The sequence below is a fragment of the Salvelinus fontinalis genome, chromosome 7 (genome assembly GCF_029448725.1).
Source record: "Salvelinus fontinalis isolate EN_2023a chromosome 7, ASM2944872v1, whole genome shotgun sequence".
Classification (NCBI taxonomy): Eukaryota; Metazoa; Chordata; class Actinopteri; order Salmoniformes; family Salmonidae; genus Salvelinus; species Salvelinus fontinalis.
The window spans coordinates 52,904,793-52,918,911 of NC_074671.1; the positions used below are offsets into that span (position 1 = coordinate 52,904,793).

Consider the following 14,119-nt stretch of genomic DNA (forward strand, 5'->3'; position numbering starts at 1 on the left):
CTGAAAAGTGAGAGACGCTATATTACATGGACACACGCTGTGGCATGTCACCACTCGTCTGTCTGTTCCGCTTCCTCTTCCTGCCATTCACTGACAGTCCCAGACTTAGGGCAACTCTCCAGTACAAGACACCTGATGGTAAATAATGACTCGACAAATCACTGCTCTGACACACCACTGCTCCCTACACATGCTCACTTGTCATCATTTTGCAGGAGACATCTTTTTTTTCCTGGAACATCATGTACCCTGTCCTGTCCTGCTCTGTGATGTGCCAGCAAGGGACACACTTAGCAGTCGCTGCTCGGCTGAGATATTGACATCCTGTGGGTGTAATCAGAGTAGATAAATCTTCCCTCTCTCTTCCTCTGTCCCTCTCATACGCAGGAACACATCTCTCCCTCTCACTGCAGTCCAACAATCGTTCTTTTGACCTGCATCTTTCTTGCTCTGTCTTTCCCTCCCTCCTTTTCTAGAGTTGAGGACTTGGAAAGCTACTGTTCCACCTGATGGGCCAACGCAGCACAGTACCGCTCGGTTTGACTCAGATTCAGCTCGGCTTAGCAGTGTAAAAAGAGCCTAAGCGTTTTCCCTTACTTCATCTGATCCCGAGCCGAAGATGAGCAGATCAAAGGGGATGGCAGCCACCATGTCGATGAGGAACCAGCCCTTGAAATAGTGGATGGCTATCTTCGCCGGGTGGCTGACCACCTCCTCGTTGAGATTCACATAGGTTGTCCTGAAGTTGATCAATATGTCCACGATGAACATGATGTCCACCATGAGGTCGACCACGTTGAGCGGCGAGCACGAGTAGCCGCACTCCCTCCTCTTCTGCTCCTCTAGGTCGTTGAGGAGGAAGGCGGCGGAGTAGGGCGTGAAGATGGCCGTGTAGATGACCAGCAGCAGGATGAGCCAGTCCCACACCGCTTTGAAGGGGCTGTAGTGGAGGATGGTTAACTTGTCCATGCGCGGCACCTGGAGCTTGTACTCGGGAAGCACATCTGCGCCCAGGGATAGCACCTGAGGAGGAAGGAGGGAGGAGTTAAGAGGAAGTAAAGTGAAGACATGAAGAAAATGACGGCTTGGATCAATGTATTAGAAGAGCGAATGAATCCTATAGAATCCTAAGGAAATACTTTGAAATTCAAGCTGAAGTCAGTGGGATGTAAATATTGTATAGGGGCCTACTGCAAAAGCCACGATGCTAATGTTGCATTCAAATATTATCTAACACTATTTGAAACGAATGTATATAACAGCCTATATGTAGGCTATTATGGATGCATACTGTACATGTATATGGTCTATACTGTATATAACATGAAGTTAATTCTATGGATGAAAATACACAAAGGTTAACGTCATCAGCTTGCCCCTTGTGCTTGGCTGTAGGGAGGATAACTATACATTTATATACAGGTCGCTTAACCTCCTCAGGCATACTATTCATTCTTTATGAGTCGATCACTGGACACTAAACACCGCTGAACTGCCAAGAGGATATCAGTCACGTGGAAATATTGATGGAAGACCAGTGTCTTAACCATCCTTCCAGAACTACAGTACCCATTAGCCACATACACATACTTAAAGAAGTACATGTTCGTTTAGTATCTTACTGTATTAGCCAGCAAATTGCAAACAAGTAATATGACGGGAATGTCCTTGTAGGGGCTTCTACATAGGAAACACCCTATTTAAGGAATGTTTAATCGCATCAATATCCCCACTATTCCAGTTAGAGTATGGCCTGTCCCTGGATAACTTTTAACATCAATATCACAGAGCAGATAATAGTCTCAATGACACTAAGGTGATTATCGTGGTAGGAGGTGGTGGGATATAGTCATTCATTCTGCAGCTTGACACTTCAATGCCAGGGAAGACATTTCTGCCTCTGCTCCTCATGGCTGATTATCACTGTGGCGACACCCAAGGGCAGAGAAGTAATTATTGTAGATGGAGAGAAGAGCGAGCTGAAATAGAGCCTTGGAAATGGAATTAGGGCTCCATTTCGGTCGCCTTCGACATAGAACTAGAATTACTAGAATGGCAATCCCCATTCAAGTCAATGTTCCATGATGGTCCATTCAAGTCATTATTTCCACTATTTCCAATTATTTCCTCCACCATCTAGGCCTACTCCTAGTCGCACCCTGGCAGGGATCGCCTCGGCGACGCCTGTGATTGAGTGGGATGAAGGGCGGCGGGCTTAAGTGATTATAATGAAATTGGTTATTAGATGTCTTCTGTCCCCTCCCCTGTGTGATTACAGGTCAATAGAACAACCCTCCACTATATCACACCCTTTAAAGCAAATCACCAAATAAAGGGCAGAGAGAGAAAAAGCTTTTTCATTATTCATGTCCAGCTACAGTAGTTATCTTCATTGAAAGTTTTGGTAATTAGGCCACAGGCAGTTTTATTTCTTTCATCAAACTGCCCTTTGCTCAAAGTGGAAAAGAAGCACAAGGCAGTGATTGTCATGAGAAACCTCTTTTTGAATGAACGTGTTGTTTTGTGACTCTTGATGACATACCACCTAAATCAGGCAGAATCACATACCATGTGGATAAATTAGTCGATGTGGCCTACTGGGCTACTTCCACTGGTAAGGAGTTGGTAAAAGGAGTACCTCTCTGAGCCTGCTGGCAAGCCCAGGGAGGAGTCAATTTGCAGAATGAGAGCTCAGTTGAGCACGTTTCTCCCCCTGATCTGTTACTAAATAAACTATTCAGACATAATTATTTAATGCACCTAGTGTGGATTCATTTGCTATTGTGCAAATTAACTCTCTCATCTGGAATAACTGTATGCAAATGAGTGGTCTGTTCATTTCACCCTCTCACGTTATTTGTTTGTATTGTTGGAGGATTTGGAATACCAGAGTGTCATTTCCTGTCTTGGCCAGTGCTGCTTTTTCACGTGACCCACAACATTTATTGTTGACAATAATGAAAAAACATGGCAAAACTGAAGCAAAGCCATGACATAACGACTGGTAAAACTGAAGCAAACCCATCCAAACCTGGAGAAATAATACCTCATAGAACGAACATTAACTTCTTATGGCTGGGGGCAGTATTGAGTAGCTTGGATGAATAAGGTGCCCAGAGTAAACTGCCTGCTACTCAGGCCCAGAAGCTAAGATGTGCATATTATTAGTAGATTTGGATAGAAAACACTCTGAAGTTTCTAAAACTGTTTGAATGATGTCTGTGAGTATAACATAACTCATATGGCAGGCAAAAACCTGTGGGAAATCTGAGGTTTGTAGGTTTGCCTATCCAATATACAGTATCTATGGGGTCATATTGCACTTCCTAAGGCTTCCACCAGATGTCAACAGTCTTTAGAACCTTGTTTCAGGCTTCTACTGTGAAAGATGAGGGAATGAGAGCTGTTTGAGTCAGGGGTCTGGCAGAGTGCCACGAGCTCACTCAGGCGCGCCCCCGTGAGAGGTAGCTGCGTTCCTTTACCTTTCTAAAGACAAAGGAATTCTCTGGTTGAAACATTATTGAAGATTTATGTTAAAAACATCATAAAGATTGATTCTATATATCTTTTGACATGTTTCTACGAACTTTAATGGAATTTTTTGACTTTTCGTCTGGCCTGCGCGTCATGAATTTGGATTTTTGAACTACACGCGCAAAAAGGAGGTATTTGGACATAAATTATGGACTTTATCGAACAAAACAAACATTTATTGTGGAACTGGGATTCCTGGGAGTGCATTCTGATGAAGATCATCAACGGTAAGTGAATATTTATAATTATATTTCTGACTTCTGTTGACTCCACAACATGGCGGGTACCTGTATGGCTTGTTTCTGTGTCTGAGCGCCGTACTCAGATTATTGCATGGTGTGCTTTTTCCGGAAAGTTTTTTTGAAATCTGACACAGCGGTTGCATTTTTAAATTTTTAATTTATTTCACCTTTATTTAACCAGGTAGGCAAGTTGAGAACAAGTTCTCATTTACAATTGCGACCTGGCCAAGATAAAGCAAAGCAGTTCGACACATACAACAACACAGAGTTACACATGGAGTAAAACAAACATACAGTCAATAATACAGTAGAAAAATACGTCTATATACAATGTGAGCAAATGAGGTGAGATAAGGGAGGTAAAGGCAAATTCCTTTCCTTGGGGGCCTAATTGGTGTATCACTTTTGCCCCAGCCTCAGCTAACTGACTCCAATAGTCAACTAATCATGATCTTCAGTTTAGATTGCAATTTGTTTAATCAGCTGTGTTTGCTAGGGATGGGGAAGAAGTGTGACACCACTCCGGCCCCCGAGGACTGGAGTTGCCAATCCCTGAGCTATATAAATAATCACAACAAATACTAAGATCTGGTTGGAATATACAAGCTGCAACCCACTATTGAGATGTATGACTCACACACACACACCAGCATATGTCCTCTAAACTAGAAGATGCCCTTAGTGCCGATGACAAACTAAGATCTGCTTTTAAGGAAAACCCAGTGCCAGATACTGTATAGTATATACTGTATACACTAGTGGAGGCTCCTCAGAGGAGGAAGGGGAGGACCATCCTCCTCAGTGAATTTCATAAAAATCTATATAGCGAAACATTAAAAAAGTTATCCTTTTTAGATATAACTATACTAAATATATTCACGTCACCAAATAATTGATTAAAACACACTGTTTTGCAATGAAGGTCTACAGTAGCCTCAGTAGCTCCATGGTGTAGCCGGAGGACAGCTAGCTTCTGTCCTCTGAGTACGTTGACTTCAATACAAAACCTAGGAGGCTCTTGGTTCTCACCCCATTCCATAGACTTACACAGTAATTATAACAACTTCTGGACGATGTCTTCCAACCTATCAGAGCTCTTGCAGCATGAACTGACATGCTGTCCACGCAATCAAAGGATCAGAGAATGAATCTAGTACTGAAAGCATAAGCTACAGCTAGCTAGCACTGCAATGTATAACATGTGGTGAGTAGTTGTCTTAAAGAGAAAGACAATAGTTGAACAGTTTTGAACAAATTAATTTATTCCAAAATTAAGGAGAAGCAAGAGAGACGAGAGAGAGAGATAGCTATATTTGGTTGTATTCTTTTTTAAACGTTCACTTTCACTTAGCTAGCAAATGCAGCTAGCTAGTTTAGCCTACTCAAACACCCGGCTCAAACAGAGAGGGATGCTATGTTAGCTAGCTGGCTATAGCTATCCAACACTGGAACTCTTCCAAGTCAAGGTAAGCTTTGGTTTTATTAATGTATTGCCACTGGGGCCCGCCAGTGTGACTGGTAAACTGCTTTCTGACTGTACATTGTACTGCATGATTGTAGCGAGTTTACTAACGTGTTAGTTCTAGTTGACTATGATGTGACAACAATGTAGGCTGTGTGTAGAGGTAAGCAGTCATGATATGAAGGTTTGGCTTGGAAAGGTTTTTTGCCTGGTCACAGACAGCTGATGTGTTGTGCACTGAAGTCCACAAGCGAAAAGAAAAGGTGAGAGGGGGAGAGAGCGTAGATAGTTGCGAGAAGGAATTATAAACTCAGGAAAAAAAGAAACGGCCCTTTTTCAGGATCCTGTCTTTCAAAGATAATTCGTAAAAATCCAAATAACTTCACAGATCTTCATTGTAAAGAGTTTTAACGTTGTAAAGGGTTTTAACACTGTTTCCCATGCTTCAATGAACCATCAACATTTAATGAACATGCACCCATGGAATGATCGTTAAGACACTAACAGCTTACAGACGGTAGGCAATTAAGGTCACAGTTATGAAAACTTAGGACACCAAAGAGACCTTTCTACTGACTCGCCTTAGGCATGCTGCTAGGAGGCATGAGGACTGCAGATGTGGCCAGGGCAATAAATTGCAATGTCCGTACTGTGAGACGCCTAAGACAGCGCTACAGGGAGACAGGACGGACAGTTGATCGTCCTCGCAGTGGCAGACCACGTGTAACAACATCTGCACAGGAACGGTACATCACACCTGCGGGACAGGTAGAGGATGGCAACAACAACTGCCCGAGTTACACCAGGAAAGCACAATCCCTCTATCAGTGCTCAGACTGTCCGCAATAGGCTGAGAGAGGCTGTACTGAGGGCTTATAGGCCTGTTGTAAGGCAGGTCCTCACCAGACATCACCGGCAACAACATCGCCTATGGGCACAAACCCACCGTCGCTGGACCAGACAGGACTGGCAAAAAGTGCTCTTCACTGACGAGTCGCAATTTTGTCTCACCAGGGGTGATGGTCGGATTTGCGTTTATCGTCGAAGGAATGAGCGTTACACCGAGGCCTGTACTCTGGAGCGGGATCGATTTGGAGGTGGAGGGTCCGTCATGGTCTGGGGCGGTGTGTCACAGCATCATCGGACTAAGCTTGTTGTCATTGCAGGCAATCTCAACACTGTGCGTTACAGGGAAGACATCCTCCTCCCTCATGTGGTACCCTTCCTGCAGGCTCATCCTGACATGAACCTCCAGCATGACAATGCCACCAGCCATACTGCTCGTTCTGTGTGTGATTTCCTGCAAGACAGGAATGTCAGTGTTCTGCCATGGCCAGTGAAGAGCCCGGATCTCAATCCCATTGAGCACATCTGGGACCTGTTGGATCGGAGGGTGAGGCCTAGGGTTATTCTCCCCAGAAATGTCCGGGAACTTACAGGTGCCTTGGTGGAAGAGTGGGGTAACATCTCACAGCAAGAACTGGCAAATATGGTGCAGTCCATAAGGAGGAGATGCACTGCAGTACTTAATGCAGCTGGTGGCCACACCAGATACTGACTGTTATTTTTGATTTTGACCCCCCCTTGGTTCAGGGACACATTATTACATTTCTGTTAGTCTTATGTCTGTGGAACTTGTTCAGTTTATGGCTCAGTTGTTAAATCTTGTTATGTTCATACAAATATTTACACATGTTAAGTTTGCTGAAAATAAACGAGTTGACAGTGAGAAGACATTTCTTTTTTCGCTGAGTTTATATACAACAAGCAAAAATCATGATGTTTTTATGTGGCTGCTACGAAAGTGAACTGTTTGCGTGTGATCAGGTGTGTATTCATTCCACCGATTCTGTTGAAAAACGTCTCATAAACGGAACCAAATGGGGATAAACATACCTGAATTTGTCCAACAGAAACTCTCATTTGCATTTGCTGGACTAATGATTACACCCTAGATTAGCTAGCTGTAGGCAAGAGTGTGCAAGGCGGTATTGAATGTGTCACTGTCTGTCACCTTGATTACTCAAAATTCTCTCGGCCTACGTTGTGAACTTGAGTTCATCGGCTAGGTTGTAGCAACCTCATGATGGGTACAGTATCATGTAGGAGCCTAAACGTATCGATGTTACATTGAACTGGGTGAATGGAATATGAATGACAGTCATCCAATATGCTGTAATAGAAACAAGGCCATGCTCATTAAAAAAAGAATCCTCCTCCCCCATCTTAAACGGTACCAACCGCCACTGGTATACGCATTATCAGTAGAACAGCAACATCCTTGTCTGTTCTGAACAAAGTGGCCCTGACAGATCTTAAAGGTCAACCAGCTCTGCCATAGCGACACACAGACGCACGCACATACAGACAGGCAAACACACAGGCATCCTGGTTTCCCTCCTCCCCCATAGGGACCAACACAAGGAGGCGTTGGTGTACTGCGCACACATACTCTCCACTGGGAGGACAGACACACAGGCAGACAGGATGGTGAGGATGACCTCTAACCTGTGTGTAACTAGAGTCTATCCCTGAGCCCTGGTAAGAGAATCTGTCCTGATCCCCCCCCCCCATACGGGTGATATACACCTTCACCGGTTTACTTATTAAAACAAGCCCCTTAAGTTTCAGCCTAGTGGTAATATCGTTGGACCAGTAACCGAAAGCTAACAAGGTAAAAATCTGTCATTCTGCCCCTGAGCAAGGCAGTTACCCCACTGTTTCCCGGGCGCCGTGGATGCTGATTAAGGCAGCCCCCCCCCCCGCACCTCTCTGATTCAGAGGGGTTGGGTTAAATGCGGAAGACACATTTCATTTGAAGGCATTCAGTTGTACAACTGACTAGGTATCCCCCCCTTTCCCTTTCAATGAATTAGGTAACGTCAGACAGTAACAACAGAGCAGCGTGTACAGACACTGTGTTCTGACCTGGTGGTGTTCCGTGTGTGTTTTGTGTGTGTGTGTGTGTGTGTGTGTGTGGGGGGTAGGGGATAATTACCGCTCTCTAATGTATAACATTGGGGCAGATGACTATTCATGTGATTATTCAATGAGGTAATAGTACATCCAGCTACAGCACACTATACATCTGCAACTGTCGGCCTCCCGGGTGGCGCAGTGGTCTAGGGCACTGCATCGCAGTGCTAGCTGCGCCACCAGAGTCTCTGGGTTCGCGCCCAGGCTGGGCTGGGTTCGCGCCCAGGCTCTGTCGCAGCCGGCCGCAACCGGGAGGTCCGTGGGGCGACGCACAATTGGCATAGCGTCGTCCGGGTTAGGGAGGGTTTGGCCGGTAGGGATATCCTTGTCTCAGTATGTAAAATGTAATGAAATGTAAAAAATGTAATAAAAATGTATGCACTCTACTGTAAGTCTCTCTGGATAAGAGCGTCTGCTAAATGACTAAAAATGTAAATGTAAACTGTCTGTACAGAACAAACACACAGAAAAGACATGTCCCCTGTACGGAACAGATTCTATAGAATGGATTCTAACTCCAACATTATACTTGATTGAGTGAAGCTCCAACATCTTTTCATTTATTTTTATTTCACCTTTATTTAACCAGGTAGGCAAGTTGAGAACAAGTTCTCATTTACAATTGCAACCTGGCCAAGATAAAGCAAAGCAGTTCGACACATACAACAACACAGAGTTACACATGGAGTAAAACAAACATACAGTCAATAATACAGTAGAAAAATAAGTCTATATACAATGTGAGCAAATGCGGTGAGATAAGGGAGGTAAAGGTAAAAAAAAGGCCATGGTGGCGAAGTAAATACAATATAGCAAGTAAAACACTGGAATGGTTGATTTGCAGTGGAAGAATGTGCAAAGTAGAGATATAAATAATGGGGTGCAAAGGAGCAAAATAAATAAATACAGTAGGGGGGCACAGGGCCTTTCATGACCTCTTACCTGTGTGACCTTATCGGTGACGTTGTGTGTTCGGTCCTTGACCTTTGGGGCTATGATGGTTTTCTCGGAGGACGAAGGGGAGGGGCACTTCTTGTCGTTGTTGGCCTCTGAGAAGTTGAGCGTGATGAGGGGGATCTTGTTGATGGTGCTGTATCTGTTGAGGTGGGAGTCAGACGTGGAGCCCAGAAGACTGGATTTGATCTGGTTGAAGGGTCCTGGAGGAGAATTTAATGGAGAGAGAGGTTTGGAAATGGCTAGCGCTGTGATGCTAGGCTAGAGCGGCGATGCTATACTAGGCTAGCGCTGTGATGCTAGGCTAGAGCGGCGATGCTATGCTAGGCTAGCGCAGTGATGCTAGGCTATGCTAGCACGTGTGGCCTGGTACAGCTTGACGGTTTGACGGTATGCTAATGGGTAAAAGGAGACCTCAAGTGTGGTTCATGTGGTAGGTGTGTCAATAGGCTGCCGTGTCTATTTGTTATGTGTGGTAGCGTGAGTATGGAACTGTTTTTTTTCTCTTGAGTGAACTCAATGGCTGTCACAAGACAAGTGAACAACCACAGGACAACAGTGGAAATACAACTGTCAAACAGATCCACTCTGCTTGATCATGTTGCCTTCCATTCAACAGCTGTAGAAATGACAAACTTGGTGTAATGAACAATTTTTGTGAAATATTGATGTCCACAAACAAAGGAAATGTATACTTATATCTCTGCCATGAGGTTTTGACTCAATGATACCATATGGATATGGCTTTCATGATTCATACATCCACAAATACTCTGCGTTACTATGCGAAAATACAGTACAACACTGCCATACAACCTCACCACGTTGAACAACACTCACACTGTTACACGCATATCTACTGTAGTCAATATGGAAAAGAGAGGGAACGTGTCAACTGTTGATCCAAAAGGAGAAGATGGAGGGATGACTCATTATGCCTTTCTCACAAACGAGTGTTGAGAAAACAGTGAGTGATACTTACACATACAAAAGACATGCGCAGCTTGAATACATGCCACAGCAGCATTGTACATTACAGTATGTGTGCATTACAGACATATAGGAAAAGCTCAAGCCATACCCCCAGCCATCCAGGACCGAGACACTAGCGAATCAGGAGAGAGAGAGAGAGGGAGGGAGGTAGAGAGCAGCGTAAAGAGGAAGTGACCTCAGAGAGAGGGGCGGGGTCAAAGGTCAGGATAATTCTGCAGGCACTTCCTGAGTGTCATGTTACATTTATTTGAGCAACATCAGAGTGATTTTTTTTTTAGTAGAGGTAAAGAAATCTGGCCACTATGTTATGGTAATTAAAATATATCCCGGAAATCGGAGACATAAGGTCTAAAGTTAAGAATACAAACAATAGCTGATAACATTATCAGATGCTCCTCCAAATCTTTCCATATTCAATGGAGTAGGTATCAGTGGAGGCTGGTGGGAGGAGCTATAGGAGGACGGGCTCATTGTAAATGGAATATTGGAACAATATCAAATACATCAAAGCTATGGAAACCACATGTCTGACTCCATTTCATTAATTCCATTCCAGCCATTACAATGAGCCCGTCCGTCTACAACTCCTCCCAACAGCCTCCTCTGGTAGGTATTGATCCGGAATGCACTTTTAGGCTAGTAAAGAGATTGATTTCAGAGGAAAGTACAGTCATTTAATTCATTTCTGGAGGTTAAAAGGCTCTCAGACATTTGATAACATTACAGTGACGTAGAATTCAGTGGAGGCTGCTGAAGGGAGGACGGCTCATAATAATGGCTAGAACGGCGGAAATTGAATGGTATCAAACACATGGTTTCACTAATTCCACTCCAGCCATTACAACGAGCCCGTCCTCCTCAATTAAGGTGCCACCAATCTCCTGTGGTAGAATTACTTACAGTATCATTACATTTTTGATCTATAATAGTAGTGTTCCATAACTAGTAAAGTAGTCATGGATCGGAATACTTTTTTGGTAAAGCGGAGACAAAATGGAGGACGCTATTCAAGAAAACAGACAAACCATCACTCTATTCCCTTTGACTGTCTGGCACAGGTCAAAGGAAATAGCCCATCAGTTGTCTTTGGTAAAAGGAACTATTGGCAGCAGGCGAAGGCAACTATTATTATGATTCATTGATTATTATAGATTTCCTGTTCTATGGAAATGAGAGGCAAGATTTGTTTTCATGCAGGCGCGCGGCAGGTCAAAAGTCAGCCTGATTTTCCCGAACTATCAGAAGGGATCTGCAAGCTTGCAGGGCACTCACAGGTCACTTCTTACTACAGCATGAATAATGCTACTACTATGCCGTGCAAGCCTCTCTGGCATTCTCAGAGGAATTCACAAATGTAACAATCCAGCACTAGCATTCATCACAGGCTTATGTTGTTGTTGAGTTGAAAAATCCATGCAGCAAGCAGTTCAAGCCAAATATTCTATGTCCGTGCTATGTTCAAGGAGCGTGTGGTTGTTCCGCCATTACCTTTGATATTACGACCATTGTCTGCGATTGCATAGTGTTGAGCGAGAGAGAGGGGGATGGGAGGAAGGCGGAGGAGTGAGAGGAGATTCCAGATCTGTACGTAGCTAGCTAGTGATGGAAGACGACCCACATAAAAGCTCTATCGCCGTCGCACCATTCATTATCCTGAAGTAGACGTATTACAGTGTCAACCGCAGGGGCCCTTTGAATGAGAAATGCAGATTGAATGGTGTAGGGAGGGATAGACATATTAGCTGGGTACAGAGACAGGGAGAGTCTGGGGCTGTACTGTACCCCCCGTGTTGACTGTGGGTGGAAAGGGGATCTGTGATTCAGGAGTCAGGATAGATGTGGTAATTTAAGAGTCAGGATAGATGTGGTAATTCAGGAGTCAGGATAGATGTGGTAATTCAGGAGTCAGGATAGATGTGGTAATTCAGGAGTCAGGATAGATGTGGTAATTCAGGAGTCAGGATAGACGTGGTAATTTAGGAGTCAGGATAGATGTGGTAATTCAGGAGTCAGGATAGATGTGGTAATTCAGGAGTCAGGATAGATGTGGTAATTCAGGAGTCAGGATAGATGTGGTAATTCAAGAGTCAGGATAGATGTGGTAATTCAGGATAGATGTGGTAATTTAGGAGTCAGGATAGATGTGGTAATTTAGGAGTCAGGATAGATGTGGTAATTCAGGAGTCAGGATAGACGTGGTAATTTAGGAGTCAGGATAGATGTGGTAATTCAGGAGTCAGGATAGATGTGGTAATTCAGGAGTCAGGATAGATGTGGTAATTCAGGAGTCAGGATAGATGTGGTAATTCAGGAGTCAGGATAGACGTGGTAATTTAGGAGTCAGGATAGATGTGGTAATTCAGGAGTCAGGATAGATGTGGTAATTCAGGAGTCAGGATAGATGTGGTAATTCAAGAGTCAGGATAGATGTGGTAATTCAGGATTCAGGATAGATGTGGTAATTTAGGAGTCAGGATAGATGTGGTAATTTAGGAGTCAGGATAGACGTGGTAATTTAGGAGTCAGGATAGATGTGGTAATTCAGGAGTCAGGATAGATGTGGTGATTTAGGAGTCCGGATAGATGTGGTAATTCAGGAGTCCGGATAGATGTGGTGATTTAGGAGTCCGGATAGATGTGGTAATTCAGGAGTCAGGATAGATGTGGTAATTCAGGAGTCAGGATAGATGTGGTAATTCAGGAGTCAGGATAGATGTGGTAATTCAGGAGTCAGGATAGATGTGGTAATTCAGGAGTCAGGATAGATGTGGTAATTTAAGAGTCAGGATAGATGTGGTAATTCAGGAGTCAGGATAGATGTGGTAATTCAGGAGTCAGGATAGATGTGGTAATTCAGGAGTCAGGATAGATGTGATGATTCAGGAGTCAGGATAGATGTGGTAATTCAGGAGTCAGGATAGATGTGGCGCTGCCTGATGACTAAGAGTAGGTACAGTTGAGGTGGGGGAGTTACCCCCATTCACTGATCCAAGGTCAGATTTGATTTGTACCACATGATAACAATGGTTGGGATTGGGACCAAATCTACTGCGTAAGAACAGCAAGGCTAAATTGATTTAATATAGCATAACATCTCAGGGTGAGGCCGATGGATGGTAACAAGCATTTCCGACCATGGAGGTGGTGTTGACTTACATACCTTCACTTGCGTGTCGATCCCTGAAGGCCATCTTGGAGTTGGAGCCAAAACCCTCCATGTCCTGTGCAGAGGAGGCCCTCCGGATACTACACACACTCTCCCTGGACGCGGTGGGGGTCAGGCCTGAGATGGAGGGGGCCAGAGTTCCCACAGTCTGAGGCTGGGCCTGGGGAACCGCTTGGGGAACCAGCCTGTTCCAGACTGGCCCCTTGGGGGATGAGTGGTCCAGGGGTCCCGACACAGGGGTGGAGCAGTGGCTGGGACCGATGAGGGCTCGCGTGTCGTTGGTGTAGGAGGGGCTGCAGCTCTCCCGGGTGGGCAGTGACCGGAAGTCGCGGGTGGCCACCGACTCTTCGCTGCGGCGGGGCGAGTCGATCATGACGGCGTCAGGGTCCTCCTGAGGGAGGGACTGCTTACTGATGCCCAGGAGGTGTAAGGCTGGGAGCCGGAAACAAAAGAATCTACCTTTCCCTGGAGAGAGAAAAAAGAGAGGGAGAGATAGAGAGAATACAATCGTTCAACAGCAATGCTTGGAATATTTTCAACAATAAGAGAAATAGTTTTTGCAAAACTCTGCCCTTTTCAGAGTGGTTCATCATGACTTCATTCATTGTGGAGGAATTCTTAATTTGATCGTGACTAGGTAGAAACAAGTAGGGGAAGATGGCGCACTGGATAGATGCTCTGTAGCTCATGCTAATCCTTGGAGTGAAAACCTTACCCTCAGTTTCCAGCTCACTCCCCAGATATCAAGCAGTGAGTGCCAATATTGTTCAAAAGGAGCTAGCCAACAGTTAT

General features: G+C 44.6%; 1 protein-coding gene across 6 annotated transcripts in view; it reads right to left on the reverse strand.

Annotated features, from left to right (window-relative positions):
* The window catches only part of LOC129859668 (potassium voltage-gated channel subfamily H member 7-like), a 91,371-nt gene that overhangs the window by 30,316 nt on the left and 46,936 nt on the right, over positions 1-14,119 (reverse strand). For 4 of the 6 annotated variants that reach the window (XM_055929725.1, XM_055929723.1, XM_055929727.1 and 1 more), the window contains exons 4-7: positions 13,322-13,792; positions 10,250-10,273; positions 9,157-9,371; positions 598-1,023 (exon numbers count right to left, since the gene is read on the reverse strand). In XM_055929725.1, the coding sequence (XP_055785700.1) occupies positions 598-1,023; positions 9,157-9,371; positions 10,250-10,273; positions 13,322-13,792 (1,136 nt within the window). Of the gene's footprint in view, positions 1-597; positions 1,024-9,156; positions 9,372-10,249; positions 10,274-11,649; positions 11,671-13,321; positions 13,793-14,119 lie in introns of all 6 variants that reach the window. The other 2 variants (XM_055929724.1, XM_055929726.1) reach the window with 2 other exon arrangements.